The 20,443-nt window shown below is 35.9% G+C and overlaps 1 protein-coding gene and 1 pseudogene across 3 annotated transcripts; both read right to left on the bottom strand.

The window, feature by feature from the left end:
* Positions 1–2,808: 2,808 nt before the first annotated feature.
* Positions 2,809–4,504, bottom strand: LOC306662534 (cytochrome c oxidase subunit 7B, mitochondrial-like; annotated as a pseudogene). The gene has a single exon. The product of its transcript is annotated as a cytochrome c oxidase subunit 7B, mitochondrial-like (transcript).
* A 764-nt stretch (positions 4,505–5,268) lies between these two features.
* Positions 5,269–18,652, bottom strand: CBR4 (carbonyl reductase 4). Of its 2 annotated transcripts, none has more exons than XM_079142331.1 (5): positions 18,333–18,652; positions 15,310–15,430; positions 14,515–14,648; positions 12,712–12,846; positions 5,269–5,448 (listed from the first exon to the last, which is right to left on the bottom strand). In XM_079142331.1, exons 1-5 carry the CDS (start codon positions 18,472–18,474, stop codon positions 5,270–5,272), a joined length of 711 nt encoding a protein of 236 aa, XP_078998457.1. In that variant the 5' UTR covers positions 18,475–18,652; the 3' UTR covers position 5,269. The 2 variants fall into 2 exon arrangements, with proteins under 2 accessions (XP_078998457.1, XP_078998458.1); XM_079142332.1 differs by lacking the exon at positions 5,269–5,448 and adding an exon at positions 6,395–7,134.
* Between the last annotated feature and the right edge of the window lie 1,791 nt (positions 18,653–20,443).

The following is a 20,443-nucleotide window of genomic DNA, read 5'->3' on the forward strand; positions in this document are numbered from 1 at the left end:
CTTCTATGGAACATTACAATTAATGTAGCTAGGAAGAGTTCACAGAAACAAGATTACAAAGTGCTCTAACGAGGCTAAAACTCAAAATCCCAAGGTACAAGTAGCGACTGATAAAGGAGTAAATGGATTATATAATTAGTACTCATATGCAGAGACCTATTTTGCATTTATAGGATGGCTTGCTTGTGCATTCAGATCGTCTGACATTTCCAACTCGAGATTAAACAGTTCCATTCCATCACTCCTCATCCACCCACTTTCAGCAGGAAGTAGCCAGAGCAGTCAGCACCCCCTTATCACATAAGACTGTGAAATGGAATTTGGACAGAAGGGAAACTGTAGCTATCTGTGGCTATTCTTTGTTAGAAAAAGCCTAGACTTCCCTGAGCACACAGCCCTTGTTCATCATTTAAACTAGCAGGACAAGATTGATTTACAAAAATTTCCCTAATCTTGCCCCTCCCCCTTCAAAGCTGGTGCAAATGAACAGATTACCAGCTACCAGGTTTCATCAATTTCTCCCTAAAGATAAAAGAAGCTTAAAACCTGTGTTACTTCAGAATTCTAGTTCAACATCTATTCCATCTTGATGGCTTACCAAATCTTGTTCCTTACCCTAGCAACTTGTCCTGGATTTGTTGGACCCTTTTTGAGCAGTAAATACACAGACTTGGATTTGGCAACACAAGTGTTACTAATATCATCTCCATTTGGATTACAGGTCAAGAGTTCCAAATTAAACTGGTGATAATTAGTCAAACTGAAGGCATATTACCTAAGCGAAAAAGTTGATTAGCTTAGCATTGCAAATTCAGTTATAAAGTGAAAGTAAGCATCAAAGTCAGCGACGAAGAATCAAAAAGAGAGAGAAATCACAGGAATGTGATCAAGAAAGAATAGTCCAGAATATATACTGAGATTTATCTCAATGACATCCCAAACTAGAGCACAATATAATGACTAATGATCCTGAATCATTAAAAAACATCTATGTATTTACTTAGAATATCCAATGTCCCCAGAGATAAGTAGGCAAGATGGGAATATCAAAATAAATACAATATTTGTTTAAACGAATGAAAACACAGTATGACCTCTACCCTCAGAAGCTTACAATGAACTTGAAAGACAAAATTAATAGAAAAGAAAGTTAACTATTAAATACTTTATTTAAGTATAATATGTTTGCCAAGTTAGGACAACAGTAGGATTTAATTTACACATACTTCCATTCAAAAAGTTTGGAAAAATATATCAGTAATGTAAGATATAACTCTTAAATATCCAGAACAGTCTTCTGGGTAATGGAAGTGTAAGTTAAGTTATCTTCTTCACACAAATAATCTCTCCCAAAATAATTTATAACATATAATTCTATCTCTAAAAAACAGTTACAACCCCTCTTAAATTGAATATGAATGGAAGTATGAAAGGAACACAAGTTTTAAAACTTCAATGCAAAATTTTAATACATTGGTTTTAACCATTAACCTTTTTAAAAATTTTTTTCATTCATTTGTTCTAATTAGTTGTACATGACAGTACATTTATGTATTTTGATAACATACATAAATGGAGTATAATCTTCCATTTTTCTGATCGTACATATAGCAGGATCACATTGGTCATGCAGTCATATATGCACACGAGGTAACAATGTCTGTTTCACTCTACTAACCTTTCTACCCCCAGGCCCTTCCCCCTCCCTTCATTCCCCTCCTCTAAAGTAATTCTTCTCTAGTGCCCCGCCCCCATCTCTAGTGCATCCACATATCAGAGAAAACATTTGACCTTTGGTTTTTTGGTTTTGGTTTATTTCATTTAGTAGCATGATATTCTCCAACTCCATCCATTTACCAGCAAATGCCATAATGTCATTCTTCTTTAAAGCTGAGTAATATTCCATCATATATATGAGTCATAACAACTGTAGACCATTCTGCTGGTTAAGAATTCATTAAAGTTCTTCAGACACTTCACAGAAGAAGATGTACAAGCAATCAACAGGTATATGAAAAAATGTTCAACATCTTTAGTAATAAGAGAAATGCAAATCAAAACTACACTAAGATTCCATCTCACCCCAATTAGAATGGCGATTATCAAGAACACAAGCAACAATAGGTGTTGGCGAGGATGTGGCCAAAAAGGTACACTCATACATTGCTGGTGGGGTTACAAATTAGTGCAGTCACTCTGGAAAGCAGTGTGGAGATTCCTTAGAAAACTTGGAATGGACCTACCATTTGACCCAGCTATCCCACTCCTTGGCCTATACCCAAAGGACTTAAAATCAGCACACTACAGAGATACAGCCACATCAATGTTCATAGCGGTCAATTCACAATAGCCAGACTATGGAACCAACCTAGATGCCCTTCAATTGATGAATGGATAAAGAAACTGTGGTGTATATATATATATATATATATATACACAATGGAATATTACTCAGCTATAAAGAATAATAAAATTATGGCATTTGCAGGCTAATGGATGAAACTGGAGAATATCATGTTAAGTGAGATAAGCCAATCTCAAAAATCCAAAAGAGGAATGATCTCACTGATAAGCGGATGATGACTCTTAATGGGGGGTGGGAGTGGGACAAGAATGGAGGAAGGAGGGACTGTATAGAGGGAAAAGAGAGGTGGGAGGGGTGGGGGGAAGGAAAAAAATAATGGAATGAATCAAACATCATTACTCTATGTAAATTTATGAATATGCAAATGGTATGCTGTTACTCCATGTACAAACAGAAACAACATGTAGCTCATTTGTTTACAATAAAAATATATTTTAAAAAATTCATTAAAGTTCTTGAATCTCTGACTAAAGGCAACAACTGGGAACCTATTTCAGAAACACAATGCAAGTATGAAATCACAAATTGTACCAGGTCAGCTAAAGTAGGTGGAGAATTCACCTAAAATGGAAGAATGAAGGTTTATTTTGCCTATTTCAAGACTTCTGTACATATTCCACCAGTTTGATATAGGCTAGGGGAGGGTGAGAGCTGTTTAAAAGGTGTATTTCTTATTTTAATGTGTAAATACAGATGATTAAAGGTTAAGCCTAGCTTAACCTGTATTTCAGCATCACCATTTCAGTGAAACACACTGCTTTCTTCTTAACCACTGGTGACTTCAGAACATGGTTGTCCACTGGGGGGAACTGAAACCTGAGTGCAAAGCCATCATGAAGAAGTGCAGGTAGCCAAAGGCCAGTAGGTGAAACAGCAGAAGTTCCTACTCTGGCGGCATAATCTCTCCTAGCTTAAAAGCATCATATCTGTTACTATCCTGAGTGCTACATATCCCATAGGTGCCTGGAATTGTTAACGCCTGATATATTCTGTATCTTGCATTAGTAGACAATTTGTTCAATAATACTGACTTGGCTCATACTTTACTGTCGCATATCCAGAGCAGGTAAATATAAGTAAAGAAAATTATTCAAAAGATAAATTAAAAATAAATTTTAAAGGGCTGAGGTTGTGGCTCAGTGGTAGAGCACTTGCCTAGCATGTGTGAGGCACTGGGTTCAATCCTAAGCACCACATTAAAAAAATAAAATAAAATAAAGTTATTTTTTAATAAAAGAATAATTTTAAGGAATCAAGAATCTTGATTTAGACCATAACTGACTTATAATACTATTACTCTGAATTTATTAGTATATCCTATTCATATTTTGCATGGATCTTCAATATAATCTCTTAGATAAAATAATGTTCTGCTTCAAAAAAAAGCTTTAAACAATTATTTTAGAATGCAATATTTAAAACATTTTGAAAAATGATAAATAAAAACAACATGAACCAAGTGACATTAAAATACTGCATTATTCCCCACAAGAGTTCAATGCAAAAAAAAAAAAAATATTACCCAATATTTTACATTCAGTTCATATTTTTATCTTTATGCCCAGGCAAACATTCTCTTTTAAGACTATTGCTTTGTTTCTTACAAAGACATTTAACTCATTGCTATTGCATATATATTTAAAATGTTTTATGATTACTTTCTAAAATTTTAGCATAAGAATCATTATATTCACAATAAAAAAAAAACTCTTAATGTTGTTTCCTGAACTTTTTTTAATGTTTCAAGTGTACTTTATTTCTTCAATATGCCATATTTAATAGACACACAATGCTTTTACTTGGCATCAATAATAAGTTGGTTTTGAAATTCAGTATTATATCAGCTGGTACGTTTACTGACCTCTCCATTCCTTTGGGGTGACTCTGCCAACAGGGGACAGGTTCCATTCTATTTCAACTTGTGTTACTATGTATGTCCATATAGCAATACAGAAAGTGGTTCCACTAGCTAATACCACATTACCATATTTGTCATGGAAATCAGGTGCACATTTTGGGTAGCTCTGCCTTGCCATTGTTTGCTGAATGCTTCCAACTTGGGAGACAACTTAGTGCATTTTTGGACGCATGCAGCAACTGAAGCTGCTGGTTTGGTACAAATTTGTTCCAGGTACCCATGCAAAAGCCTAAACTGTTTTTAAGTAACTCACAATACTGAGTTTTTGTAAGTTAAAAAAAAAAAAAAACACTCCCTAAGTTCATGAGATCCATACAGCTCATTACTGTATCAGATATTAAAACCTTAAGGACTAATCTTCATTACCTTTGAGAATGTCTACAAATGAGCCACTTGCACCACATTTAAATTTGCAGGTTATTTCGCCCAGCTGTTCAATCACAAATAATACTGCTTTAAGAAATCAACTCTAATTTCATGCCTTTCTCTAACTGATACTCTTTTTTCCAACCTGTATAAAAAATTGATTGCCTAAGCACATGCAAAACAATATATGTTTAACTTTAGCATGGTTGCTAAAATACTGACAACTAATCAATGAAATACTTATTTTAGCAACTGCCCCAAAAGTTAACTTCTAGAAAATTCAGCCTGATACAATGAAATCATTCATCACAATTAGACAATATAAATTTTTCCATTTCTGAGGCAAAACACAAATGAAAATGTGTTTATGTCCCTCACAAAATGTCTACATACTAAAATTGATATGGTGTATAAGGTAAGAAAGACAGATCATACATACCCTTTAGATAAACCAATTGGTCACACATTGTTCTTTTCAGACATTTATATAAAGAAAGAAATCAACATTGGTAGCATCAATAGGTTTGATTAGCAATTGTCACCCAGGTAGTAGGACTGTTTTATCAATAACCAAGTATGCCCTTGACTCTAATCACCATTATAACTGAAGAATCTCTAAACTACATCGTAAGTTGCAATCCTCCATCCACTACTAGAACATGTCCTGTAATATATGGTGATTCTAAAAGAAACACAATTGCATGTGCCACCTCAACAGTTTCTCCAAACCTTCCAAGAGGAATGCTTTTCTTTAACTCTTCTTCTTTCAAGTCTTTTGTCATATCTGTATGAACAAATCCTAAAAGAGAAATGATCATCCGGTTGAAAAGAGTAGACACTAAGATATTTGCTCAATTAGAAAAAAATGAATTTGCATCTAAAAATCTGAAATTAATAAACCTTGTTTAGGAGCTACAGTTTTGTTATCAATTATACAAAACAGTCCACAATTTTACTCACTTTAACTCAATGAACATTTACTCAACACTAAAATATATGATCCCCAAGTATATGGCCCAACTGTTAGCAAAACGTAAAGACAATCTCATGTAATGTCATGGGTGGATACAGACATGAAATAAAGCAAAATTCCATTCCTTGGGAAACCCACAATTGATGGAGGAAATAATCACTTATACATACAATTATGCACAAATTATGGTGTAAGGAAGTCTGGTGGATATCCTTAGAGAGATATAAATAAAAGGCCATGAAATTATTAAATTATAGTTGTGTGGGAATAAAGAGTTGTGTCGAGGGAAAACAGGCATCACAAAAATGGTCACATGAACCAATTTGGCCATTCTGATTAAGAACTAGTCAGTTCCATTTGCTATGGCCAAGATAACTGATGATTAGAAAGCCCAATGTTTACAATATCTGTATAAGAACAAAATCTGATAGTCATATACAATTCTGATGTGAGTATACACAAAAAAATAAAAACTGAAATTGAGATTGGTATATGAATGCAATGAAGCTTGGACATGCTCTAAAACAAAGTTCTACAGTATAAAGTATTACATTTTATATTAAGCAACCAATTTTAAATGATAACTGATATGTGTCAGGGAAAACTTCAGATTTATTAAGAAAATATTATAAGATTAATCTGAGACAAATACATATTACTAATAAAATGCTTAACCTACAATCAGTATTTTATACACTACTTAATCTTTTAGGTTTTTAAAAAGAAAGTAAATATTAATCTACATGAAAACAATAGTAGTTAGAAACAAATATTTGAAGTTTGGGTCACAAAAAAATAGATGTACTAAAAGTTAGACATGCTACGTGATTGTTTAATGTGCAATCTTAAAAATAGTTTTCAAATAGACACATTAAACTAAATCATTTACAATTCAAATATAAATCAACCTAAATATACTGTCATTTAAAGTACCATATTAAATGTGAACTAAATATTGTCTTTAGAATCAATTAGGCCACTAGTTTATTACGCAGACCTATGAAATTTACTTTAGGTTTTAACTTATAAATACCTAAATATTTTCTTTAAAGTGTTGTGAGAAATAATCACAGAATTTCTATCATGAAGTCTATTAGTGACAGATCATTAGAGAAAACCTAGAAACAAGCTAACAACAGACTAAATAAATTATATCCACACAACAGAAAAATAGGCAGGTATTAACAATGATGCTATAGAAGTATATTTGAAATGAATGAAAAACTGTGCATTTAAAAGAAATTATAAATGAACTCAGTTACATCACTGTTAAAAACAAAAGTCAGGCGCAGTGGCACATGCCTGAAATCCTAGAGGCTGTGTCCACGGTAGGTGAGATCTGTAAATTAGAGTGGTGCTCTCTCAGTTCACCATGATTACAAGAAGTCCAGAAGGAAAATCATGGGTGTTCAGCCTCCCAGATCACAGGAAGATTCCCTGGCACTTCCTCAAGTGTGGAAGGATAAGAGTGTTATTTTATTAGAGGAAGCTTACCACAGCTTCTCCTCAGACCTAGGTAAAAATAGAAGCTGAAGAGATAGCTCCTCTTGGAGAGCGCTCACCTAGCATACGCAAGGACCACGGTTCCCTCCCCGGACCATTAGATGGAAAGACCTAGGCAAAAATACTTGGAATAACAAGTCTCATGGGATAGCTGCTAATCATCAATGAACACTAATAAAAATCTAAAAGTAGCCAGGCACAGTGGCACACACCTCTGATCCCAGCAGCTCAGGAGGCTGAAGAAGCAGGATCCCAAGTTCAAAGCCAGTCTTAGTAATTTAGCAAGGACACAAGCAACTTAGTGAGACTCTGTCTCAAAATAAAAAATAAAAAGGGCTGGGGATGTGGCTCGATAGTTAAGCACCCCGGGGTTCAATCCCCAGTACCCCCCAAAAAAAAAAAAAAAGTCTGAAAGTGAAGTGGGTGAGAGAGTCCAAATTGATAGGAAGGGATAAATTCATCACTACATACTGGTTTTTCCTCTTTTCCTCTTAGATTATTTTTGATAAGAAGGACAAGAACATGTCAAGACTTTCTTTCATCATTATCTGCAGCTTTTTTTAAAATAGACTTATATTTAGAAAAGTATACGAAGTTTCTACAGACCCCCTCATCACATTATTAACATTTTTCCCCTATTATTAACATCTTTCCTTAGTGTTAATTAAACCAACTAATGGAACCAATACTGATAAGTAAAATTCATAGTTTTACATTAGGGTTCACTTCTTAGATTATACAGTTCTATGGGTTTTGACAAATGCATAAGGTCATGACAGCCACCATTATAGTATCATACAGAATAGTTTCACTAAAAGCCCTAATCTATCTGCAGCTTTTCAAAGCTCCTATGTCTATCCCAGTTCATCTGAAATAAAAGCAAAAATGTGAAACTAGTCTCTAATGATAAATTACTCTGGGCTCTATCAAATATGTGGTTTTACACTGAAACTCATAGGCTGTGATCCTCACATAAATAAATTCACAACCCAAGGCATGATATATAAGAAGCTTCTGGGTTCTACACCACAAATCATAGGCCTGAGGAGAGATAAGTAGTCCTTAAACATCCCACACGTCTATCTTTGTGCTTATATCACTTTCCAGTTCTATGCACCAAAAGACTCTCTCCAATCTTTTACTTTTTAGTTGTAAAATTCTAGGAATTTTGTTCTACTCCTCCTTTTACTAGGCATATACTTAAAATGACTTTCAAGTTGAGCTATAAAAATTATAAACTACCAGTAGGTGCCACTGTCCAACAAATGATGTTGCTGCATTACTTTACTGAACAGAAGTTTCCAACTGGCTACAAAGCAATCACTCCTTAAAAATCAATAAATGGATAACTGAAATTACATGCACTCAACTAAGAACATTTCCATTTTATACTATATATGTAATGATACAGCCAGTACACTTGGGTGGGGGGTGCTGAGGATCACACCCAGTCTTTGCACATGCTAGGCAAGTAAGTGCTCCAGTACTGCTCCATACTCCCTACCCCAACCTTTTTTCAATATGAACACTTCAGGAAGAGGACTACTGTTACTCATAAAAACTGCAAGGCTCTTGTCCAATGAGAAGTATATTTGATAAATTCTCAGGGAAACATATTTCATTTATCCATTTCGGACTAGCTACATAGCATAAATAAATTCATTTCCATATTACTATATCACTTTTTTCAGTTTTTGACATGTTTATACACAACAGAAACTTTATATTTAAATAAGATACCAGGATTTTATCTATCACCAGTATAGTGTAAGTATCCCTTATCAGAAATACTTGGAGCCAGTGCTGGGCACTGTGGTACAACCCTGAAATCCCAGCTACTCAGAGGCTTAGGCAGGAGGACTGCAGGTTGGAGGCTAGCCTCAGCAATTTAGTGAGACCTTGAACTCCAAATAAAAAGGCTGGGGATATAGTTTAGTGATTGAACACCTCTACTCCAGAGTACTGAGGGGAAAGAAAAAAAAAAAAAAAAACTGCTTCAGACTAGAAGTGTACCAAATTTCAGAATTCATATTTTGGAATCTCTGAACAAATATGAGACATCCTGGGGATGGGCCTCAAGTTTAAACATGAAATTTGTTTATGTTTCAAATACACCTTATACACACAGCCTGAAAATAATTTTATAAAATGTTTTTGGTATGCCTGTACTTTGACTGCAACTGATCATGTAACATTGTGTGGAATTTTTCCACCGTGTCAGCACTCAAAAAACTTTTAAATTTTGGAGCACTTTAGATTTCAGATTTTCAGATTGGGATGCATAACTTGTATTATCAAGCATGGGATGTGACACTATTTACCCATATCTACAATTTCAGATGTCTATTTTCTGTCGCAAGTTTCTAGGACCTGAGAACACCTCAACCCTAGACACTTTAATAAAGAAGAAGAAATAGGGTCTTGTCAAAAACTAGACCAAAATTTTAACCAGAACAAATTTGCATGTCTTACTGTTATGCTTATGGGGTAAGAGTGTGAGAAATAAACACCATGCAAAATAGCACCTAAAAGCACCCACTGCCCACTGTAATACCTGCTCTGAACAGACGTCATGGTTATGCATGTGTTTGACAACAAGATTGTCTCCAAGTGGTAAATACAAAAGCTCTCCAACTTAAAATTGAACAGTACCAAAACACTTAAGGCATCGTATAGAAATAAATTCAATATGTCACTATTTGTCAAATTAAAAATGCATATATCCTCCAAGCCTTCGCAATTCCATTTCCCAGATTACACTCAGACACTTGCAAATATGCGAGATAAATTATGCACAAGTATTGTTGCTGCATTTTTAGTTGTAACAGAAAAAGATCTTGATGGACCTAAAAGTCCATCAAGAGGCAATAGGTTAAACAAAACAGGCGTATCCCCTATAAAAAACATTATTAGGGTGCAACTAATTAAAAATAGACATTATGATGTTTTAGTTCAGCCATTAAAAGTGATGCAGCAATCACAAAATTCCAAATAGTTTATGATTCCATGTATATGAAGTGTCCAGAATAGGCAAATCTATAGAGATAGAAAGTACTTTAGGGTTGCAAGGAGCTGGGGAGATTGGAGGGAAATGGGGACAAAGGGACAAGGGATTTCTTAGGGGATTATGCAAATGTTCTAAAATGTATTTAGGTAATGATTGAACAACTATGTGACCACATTAAAACCACCGAGTTGTACACATAAAATGAGTAAAGTATATGGGATATGACTTACATTTCCATAAAGCTGTTATCTTAAAAAGTGAAGTAGAAGGGTAGGGATCTGAATAAAACAACTTACATTCCAAAATAAAGTATAGTACCTCTATATAAAATAATACAGATTCATCTCCAAGATATATTGTTCTATGAATAAAGAACATGTGACTAGTATAATATAATTTGTTTTCACACACACACACACACACACACACACACACACACACACACACACTTTATTGGCTTACATATGAAATACAAAAGAAATTAGTAACAGTGGTAATCTTAAAGAAAGAAATGATGTCTAGAGAGGACTGACTTACTTTTCACTCTATGCCTTTCTGTACTGCTGAATTTTGTACAATATGTACAAATTATTTCAAACATTTTTAAGTTATATATCTATTACAGGTTCAATTTATCAAGTATTCTGTTTCCCATATTTAATATTTTCCAATTAGTGAGTATATCCATGATGAGTTTATTTTATATTTAAAGTAATATCAAAGCTTAGAAATTAATGATCTTTAAAATAATCAATAATACTGGGCAATGAATAATGCCGTAATTTATTATTTTCCTTGTTCCTTGTTTTTCTTATTATGATCTGCTTTCGACTACTTCCCTGTTATCTGAAACCTCCATTTGTAGGTGCCTAGGGAAATAATTTGTTTCTTTTTATGTCAGTTAACTCTTATATCTGTTAGTTCTGTTAAAAGACCTGGTAAGGAATCTGGTTGAAATTACTATATAAATAAAGTTAATAATCCATAGAATTGATTTATTCTATTTCAATTTGTACTTTACCTTGACCAATGAAGCATATTTATTTAAACAATGTAAAATAATAAAGGACACCCTATTAAAATGGCCACATTTTTAGCTACAGATTTTTATCTATAGTATAAACTACAGTGGAAAGTAAGTTAAGAAAGGGTATACCACACTTCCCTAACACTCTTTAATGTTCCCTTTGTATACAAACTGGATTCCCACTATCTAGCCCATAGTTTTGACAAATAATTCACTCCAGACAAAATTAAACCTTCCTTCTTCAGCATTTCCACTGCAGCATATACATATCTTTACTTTCAGTTCATCGCCACATTGTGATTATTTGTCTGTCTTTCCCAAGATGCTTAGCACACTGTGACAGAAATATTTATTTTTGGAACTTCAGGAACTAGCACAGCCCCTGTACACAGGAAGCCACTTCAGGAAGTTTCCTACATGAATTATTGTGACTTAGACATACTTGCATGATCCCTACACTACACAGCTTTCAAAATATCATTAAGTAGAATTCACTATATCTATCCACTTCTGTTCAGGATTGTAAACAGTGTAGGTAATGAAAAGTGAATAATAAAAAAGTGATAATGAAAATGCAGCTTTTGGATTTTTTTCAAAAAATGGGTACATCTGAATTATAGTCAGTTCTCAAATATTCGTGGATTTGGAATGTCCAAATTAAGCAAGTCTTTGTGCCTAAACAATGAGCTGGGATAAAGGACACTAAAAGGATTAACAGGTCATTTTGAAAAATCACTGATACCTACTGCTTAACATCAAATGTCAAATAAAATGCCAACTCTAGGGTCAACGCTGGGGCCATTAATGACTGGAAAGGGAAAGATCTACTGCAGCCCATTCTTTCTTACAAACAAGTGACCCAAAATAAACTTTTTTACATAAGTAATGAATTCTTAAATACTTATAGTAAGCTAAGACAAAGATTTCAAGGCTAACTGGCAGAGGTATATGAAAACATTCAATTTATCAGTCAAATAAATACTTAACAAAAATCTAGCACAGCAGTTAATGAGTGATAATGTGGATCTGAGTTTCAACACCTTTTTACTACACTCTTCACTAATCCACGCAATTTTATTAACTAGAAACTTAACAAAAGGCAAATAATATAAAGGTAAAATTTAGAAAACTGGAATATTCAGGTAATTTAGATAGACCATAGTAGCAAAAAGAAAATAACTTCAATTTTTCAATGATTATAAGGGAAATCTTAGAGGGCTTTAACGTTTTCCATAAATTATTATGCAAATCACTCCAAATCCTAGGCTCAATTTTCTAAACTGTAAAACTGACTAGAATAAGTATCTCTAAAATCCTCTTTACCTTAAGTTGTTCCATAATTAGTACATTTTTAAATAAATATTTTAAGTAAAATATGAGATATGAGGTATTTTTTTTCTTCTCACCAGTTTACTACTTGATTCTTTTCACAATCATCTCAAAACCACTGTACCCAGATGGCAATCAATCACCACCCAGGAATGGGCAAATTAATGGCTTCTCTATAAAGCAAAAAATAATAAAGTTATTTTAATAAAAAGTTTCTACTGACCTGGTGCAACTACATTCACTCTGATTTTCTTTCTTGCTACCTCTTTAGCAAGGGCACGTGAAAATCCAACTAATCCTCCTTTACTGGCACTATACACAGACTGGCCAGAATTGCCTTTTAAACCAATAATACTTCCTGGAAGAAAAGAAAGTAAGCAAATTCAAAACAATTAATAGGGATTATATGAAAATTCAGACAATTTATAGTAAACAAATAAAAAAGGTAAAACCCATTTTACCTTATCCTTTACTCACATTAGTAATTCTAACCACAGTCATTTGAGTAATAAACTTAAGAATCCAAGTATGCTCCAGACAAACACAGAAAACAAGATCTGAAGGAAGTTGGTGTAAAACCACAAGTGCCCAGCAGGAGACTTGCAAACTGATCTAGAATGCAAAGCATTCTAATCTGAGTAGGTCAAATATAATGAAAATTCTGTGGCATATAATGGCTTCCAGCAGGAAGAGGTTTGAAGCCAGAAAAAAGTCTGATTAATTTTGTTTCTACAACCAGACATAAGGAAATACTCACTTCTACCTAATAGAATAGTTCATTTGAAGATAAACCTCACTAAATTTGAAGTACTGTCACAATGTGAACTTACCAGTGCTGCTTCAATTATAAACTTTTCATAAAAGTGCAATTTTGTTGCTTTCAGTGATATAACTTGCAATGCCTACCAAAGATTCTTAGGTGACCTCATTTAATGAATATGTAATAATAATTTATAATTCAAAATACCAACTATATGCAAATAATTGCTTGCAAAACAGAAGTGGGGAAGTAATTTTCTGCACCACTGACCTGTATTTATAATACAAAAATTAAATGAGAAGCTCATAAAAATTTTTAAGTAATTTTACTTTAGAAAAAGAAAACATTCCACTTTTTCTATTATAATCAAGTCCAATATTAAAAATTTACCTACATTATACAGTCATGCATCACTTAATGACAGGCACATACAGAGTAACCCACTGTGAGGCAATTTTATAGTCACACAAACATCACAGAGTGTACTTACACAGAACTAGATGGTAGAGCCTACCACATACCACAAGCTACATGGTATAGTCTATTGCTCCTAGGCTACAAACCGGTACAGCATGCTACTGTACTGGATATTGCAGGGAACTTTAAGGTAATGATAGTATTTGAGTATCCAAACATATCTAAAAATAGAAAAGATACAGTGAAAATACCAGGAAATATGAATTTTTCACTTTGTTACATTTTGGATATAATGTGTCCCCTGAAAAGTTCATGTTAGACAATGCAGGAATGTTCAAAGGTCTAAAATCTGTTACTTTAACGTCTGCAAATTTATACAACTGCTACTTAATTGTTGTTTAGTACCCAGTGTCCACAGTTTTTTTAATTACTTGTCCATATTTTTAAAATTAGGCTTCACATAAAAATTGGGATGCCCAATTTCTCTTGAAAAATCAGAATTTTTAGCAAAACTCAGACCACATTCATGGACACCAACAATCAACCAGATCTGGGCAGTGGCCACCACCTTTCCACATGGCCTTTGGAAACTGAACATAGTTGTCTTCTGTTATTTATCACATGGCCTTTACTGTCATTTTCTACTACTTGATGGTATCATTCAACATCTGCCCCATCCCCAAAAGGATGTGAATTTGTGATGCCTGTTTTACTCACTGATTAGCTAATTAAATATTTTCCCACAGATAATACAAAGAAAAGTTTCACAAGTGAAAGTTACAAATTAGTGGATTAAATGCGCTTACAGTAATACACAATAATTATAAACCCACAAAGGTGAAAACTCACCTACATTAACAATAGACCCTCCCTGTTGAATCATAGTCCTCATGGCAGCTTTACATGTGAGCATAGAACCCAAGAGGTTAGTATTAAGTTGAGATATCATATCCTCAGTTTTTGTTCTTACTAAAAGACTATCCCTACAAAAAAAAAAAAAGCATGTAAATTAAAAACATTTTTTTTAAAAATCAAGACATAGGTAACATTTTGATTGAAAGCAGAGTGTAAGAAGTTCTTCATATCTGAGCTAAAATACCTGGAGAGTACTATTTTGACCTTGGCTTGCGAGTCACTAAAATAACTGACAAGCCTTTAGAGAGGATCCACTTGGAAGGGACAAATATTCCTAATTGCTAAAAGTGGAACCATGTAGCCAAAATGTTTTGAATGGCCTGAGCAATTGCCATACTCAGCTTCATTTAGCAATATTATATTATTCTAAATTCGTCTTTTTTTTTTAAATACCTACCCTATAATTCCCCACAAAACACACACACACGCACACACACGGTGACAGAATTCAGAATACTGGTTAGCAATGAGGAAATATTAATTGACAAGAAAGAGAGCCCCTGGAGTTGTGGAAACATTCAATAGCTCAATATTGGCAAGGATTAGAATATTAAAACTGATCAAACTAGACACCTATTTGAATATAAAAGAAAAGAATCTATGGACTGATAAAGTTTTAAAATACATTTTCTTACAAGTAAAACAACTTAATACTTTAATTGGTACTAATCAAAAACCTAAATGGGTTTAAAAAAAGTCCTTAGAAATTTACTTAGATCTATGACCAACCTGTTAACACCAGCTGCATTTACCAAGAAATTTACTTGACCTAAATGTTTCTCCATCTCTTCAAATGTATTTTGAACATCATGTTCTTTAGCAACATCACAGCTAAATGCTAAATGATTTCCTACAAAACAAAGTTACATTAGAATTAATTATAAATTATAATTTAAATTTTGAATTTATTCAATACACATTTGGTAAGCCCCTACTACACGGCAGGCTTCTACTAAACCTTGAGATAAAAGATAAGTAAGCCATGGGCTCCTACTCTCACTTGTCAAATGAAACTGGGATGGGGGTGGGCAGGGACTAAGAAAGTTATATAACGAAAGTTGATTAGAAAACTTTGGAAGGTCTTGTTTTTTGTTGTTTTCTGCAGGGCACAGCTGCACACACCTGTACTCAGTCTTTCTGGAAGCTGAGGGATGACAGCTTGAGCACAGGAGTTCAAGGACAACCTGGGAAAGACTTTGACCTTTTTTTTTTTTTTTTTTTTTTTTTTTTAAACTGGGGATTGAACCCAGGGCCACTTTACCACTGAGTTCCATGTCCAGCCCTTTTTGAGACAGTCCCCTTGCTAAATGGTTAAGGCTGGCCTCGAACCTCAATCCTCCAGCCTCATCCTCAGGTGTAACTGGCATTAAGCATGTGCCAGTGCACCTGACTAAGAGATCCTGGCTCTTAGAAAGACTGTTTTATTTTAAAAAATAAAACTTGGTTTTGAATCTATAAAATCTTGCAGGAGCCTTTTTCAAACTTGCAGTGCTTTGTTCAGATTCATGTTTGTAGTTTTATCACTAAACCTATGCTGCTCAATTCTACAGTTTTCTGGGTTTATATTCCTTGTTTGAAACTTACATCTAATTCTTTTAGGTTGAGTTAGTTTCTTTGGTCCTAAGGATGAATTCCAAGGTTTCCTTTTTTTTTCTGCAGTACTGGGGATTGAACCTAGGGCCTTGTGTTTGCCAGGCAAACATTCTACCAACTGAGCTATATCCCCAGCCCTGCCTTTTTTTTTTTTTTTTTTTAAGCCCTAAAAGTGTACTATTGCACGTATATACTAAAGCCTGAATATCAGGAAAGATAAGACAAAAAAGGAAACCATAAAAAAGGAAAAACCTAAAACTAAAAATCATGAATTTTTCACTAAAAGTAACTGTTACATCTCAAAAATGTCCACTTTTCAAAAAAAATGTTTAAATGCCAAAAAATTACACTTCAAAAGGAAACAAAATATTCCCTATTCAATAATCTACCATTTTAATACATATGTTCCGAGATTTACGATGAGGTTACATCTAGATAAGCCCATCATCGGGTGAAAATACCACAGGTCAGAAATGCATTTCATACACCTGACATACCAAACAGGAAGCTAAGTAGTACCGTACACTACAGAGTAAGGGGTGTCTACCCTCCTGACTGCATGGTGTACTGGGAGCTGAAGTTTATTGCACTGCCCAGCATCAAGAGAGTATCATCTTGCATATCACTAGTCTGGGGCAGATCCCAATTCATAATTGTTTTGTTTTGGTTTTTTGAGACAGGATATCGCTAATTAGCCAAGGGCCTGGCTATGTTGCTGAGGCTGGCCTTGAATTTGTGATCCTTCTGCCTCAGCCTCTTGAGTGACTGGGATTACAGGCATGCACCATTGGGCCCAGTCAATTCAAATTTAAAGAACTGGTTTCTACTGAATGCACAATGCTCTCACACCATATTGTCAAGGCAGATATACCTATACTTTAAATGGGACAATTTTTTAAAACTAAAACAATTATTTTCTGCCTGATTTTGCCAAATATGTTTACAATAACGTTATTCCCTCATGCCTTTGGAAACGGTAAGGCACCTGGGAAAATCACACTTTACTAGTAAAAACCAATCACTTATGGAACACATGATTCAAGGAAATGAAATGCCCAAAAGCATCACCTGTGTCTCACTCTTGGTTTTCATCTGAAGACTTGTTGGGTCCACAGTTATCCTCTAAAACTCACCTAATGGTTTTTAATCTAGTCCAGCAAGCACTGATGGCTTGGGATAACCCAGCCAGGAGCATCACCTTTTCCCTCCTTGGTCATATAATGGCAACGACTATGAGCTGAAAGAAGTATTCACGGGTATTCACTAGTTGCAACTTCAGTGAGCCCTGTATTTTCCCGAACTAGAAACAGTGTGTCTGAACTGGTGGTACCAAACTTGTCAGCAACTTCTTTTAAAAGCAAAAGGCAGGAAATAACACCCTCAGGCGTCTATTCCTCCCAATGCCTTCCTGATAGTAAGTTATCAGTATTCTTCTCTCTTCTAATTAAACAGCACCCGTCTTGGTGTATTTCAATCGCCCTTTATTGATCACCACTAAGAGACCTTGAATATGAAAAACAATAATTGACCATTAATAAGTCAAAAAATGAAATATGAATGTAATACAAAGGGAGGAGCCAAATAAATTTCAATTATTACAAAATTCATCAAAGTCAATCGACTTAAAGGGCTTAATAGATGCAAAGCAAACCAGGCATCTCACAAAACCGGCTGGCACCCCAAAAGGTTTTTCTTTGCTACACTGCTTTGTGCATTCGCATAACGGCAGGAACAGCCCTCCGCAAAACTAAAGCGAGCTGGTTCTACGTGGCAGGCCTACCTTTCCAGACTAAACTGCTTTCCTCCCAGCCCTGTAGCCGCACAGGGGATCCTGCCCTGTCCCCTACATAAAGTTAACTGAGAGTGGCTCTCTCCTACCAGATGCCAAAACAGAGCTCCTCACTATCAGCACGGGAGGTGAAGGCTTATTAGCGGGGCCTCACAAGAGTGCGAAGTCTTAATAAAATCCTCCCCGCGCCCAGCCCTCGGCGCAGGTGGCATTGAGGCGGAAGCAGGTAAGCGGTCTGCACGAACAGTTCCTTCCTCGGGAGCCGGCGCTCCTGCCGCGGCTGAATCGCCAAGCCTCAGAATCGCTCGTGTTACCCACAAACTTCAGGCCTGGGGCTGCAGTTATGCAGCTGCACAAGTTGGATACCTACCGCCGAGGTCACCTGCGGCGGCTCTGGCCATTTCCAGATTTCTGGAGATGATCGCCAGTCGATAGCCTTTCGGGGCCATTAACTGGGCCACTGCCCTGCCAATACCCCGGGAACCTCCAAAAATAGCACACACTTTGTTCATCTTGGGCCCCTGAGTCGAAAACTTGGCTGGGAGCGGCCGCCCCTCTCCAGGGAACCTCGGGCTTTTTTAAAAAATAATAATAATAATAATAATAAACAAAGCCAAACCACAGCCTATAACCCCAGCAAACCCTTGCTCCAGCTGACAGGCAATTTAAGAAGCCTAGAAAAGTGAGATCTAAACGCGCCGACGTCAGCACGCACGGACCGCCGGCGCCAGCGTGGTGACGTCAGTACACAAGACTCCCCCGAGCAGCGCTCCACTGGAAGGCGGGCGATAGAGCATGAGCGGCGGAGGACTGGCGCCGACCGGCTCGCGCTGCCTGCTGGGACTTGTAGTCTTTTTGCCCGAGGGCAAGAGGTTGGGCGTCCGCTGCGTGGGAGGCGCGCTCACCTTTCCGGGAAACCTCTTTCCACCCTGGGAGGCTGGAATTGGGATTAGAGCCCAGGTTACCGCTCGTCCCAGTTTACTCGGTGCAGTGTTAACGTACTGGACTTTCCCCGGGAGAAGAGTTGTCGATCACCGAAGTTAGCCCCCAGAAAGTACACTGTCGGGCGTGGACGTGTCGGGGCTCAAGGTGTCTACATTTCACCTAGGTTTTGTATTTGGCCGAAGTCTTGATGTCCTACCTGTTGAAGAGGTGGCCCCTGGTGTCGGACTCACACCAAAACCTACCTGTTCCCCCTCCCCAAGTTGACCTACCCCCCTGGCAACATCTCAAAGGATGTCCTGTCAAAGAACATAGAGCTGGAGCTCAAGAAACGTTAAATCGACGAAGGGTCTTCTTAGGTCCATGAAACAAGGGTGCTATAGAAAAAAAATGGGTTCCTGGAGGTTTGTGGCACACGCCTGTAAGTCAGCTACTCTAGAGGCTGAGGTAGGAGGATCGCAGGTTCGAGGACCAGCCTGAGCAAGTTAGTGAGATTTCCCTTCTCAAAGTAAAAAATAGAACGGGGTGGGGATGAAGCTCAGTGGTAGAGCCCCTCGGATTCAATCTCCAGTACCGCCCAAAAAAGGAGATGGAGGTCCTACACCTTTAAATAAGAGGTGCTGCGGAGTGCTCTGAGACTTAATAAGCTTAAAAAGTGATCATTTGTTACCATTATAGTGTAAAAAGGAAATTTCTTGATACAATGTCATTGCACTAGATGATTAAGAAAAGTATAAGCCATGACCCCACACACCAAAAAAATATACAACCTGCTGCAACAGAACTAATACACATGAAAACTGAGGAGTCAAACCGTAATTAAGAAAGTGCAAATTTACATTAACATAAGAACTCAAAAAAAGATTCATGAAGGTTAAAAGAGTACATGGACAAGCTGGATTTGAGGGCTGGATGAGGTTGGAAAAAAAGAGCAAAAAGACTAAGCAAGTTGAGCATTTTTCAAAAGCTTTATTTATTTTTTTATTCCAAAAAGGATTTGAAATGGTTTGCAAGAATATTGAGTAAATTATTATAAAAGGCACTGCTCCTTCTTCCCAAAGTAAGGACAATAAAGTGAGGTCAGAAGAAAATTTAATACAAATAAAATTATGCTCTATGAATCTATTTAGGGCTGAGGATGTAGTTCAATGACAGCACTTTGCCTAGCATACGTGAAGCTCTGGGTGTGATACCCAGCACTGCAAATAAATAGAATATAGTCAGTACTAAAGAAGAGATATGTATGTGATTCTGAGTTTCCTAGCAGTCAAAGTAACAAAGGAAATATAGTTAATTATGTATAGTAATTTCTATAAGAAATAACCATCTTGATTACACAGCAGAGAGGTCTGAGCTAAAGTCCCTCTTCATGGATCCCTGTAAAGGGCACAATACACATTATAGTAGAAAATGTTCTTTGTGGGGAAAAAAAAAAAAAAAGATTGTAAGACACAAGGCTATTTTTATAGCATCTTTATTAAAAGCAAATACAATAGAAAGTTAAACAATATAAGCAAACTTTCAGACACAAGAATGAGT

This window comes from Sciurus vulgaris (genome assembly GCF_902686455.1).
Source record: "Sciurus vulgaris genome assembly, chromosome: 5".
NCBI lineage: Eukaryota > Metazoa > Chordata > Mammalia > Rodentia > Sciuridae > Sciurus > Sciurus vulgaris.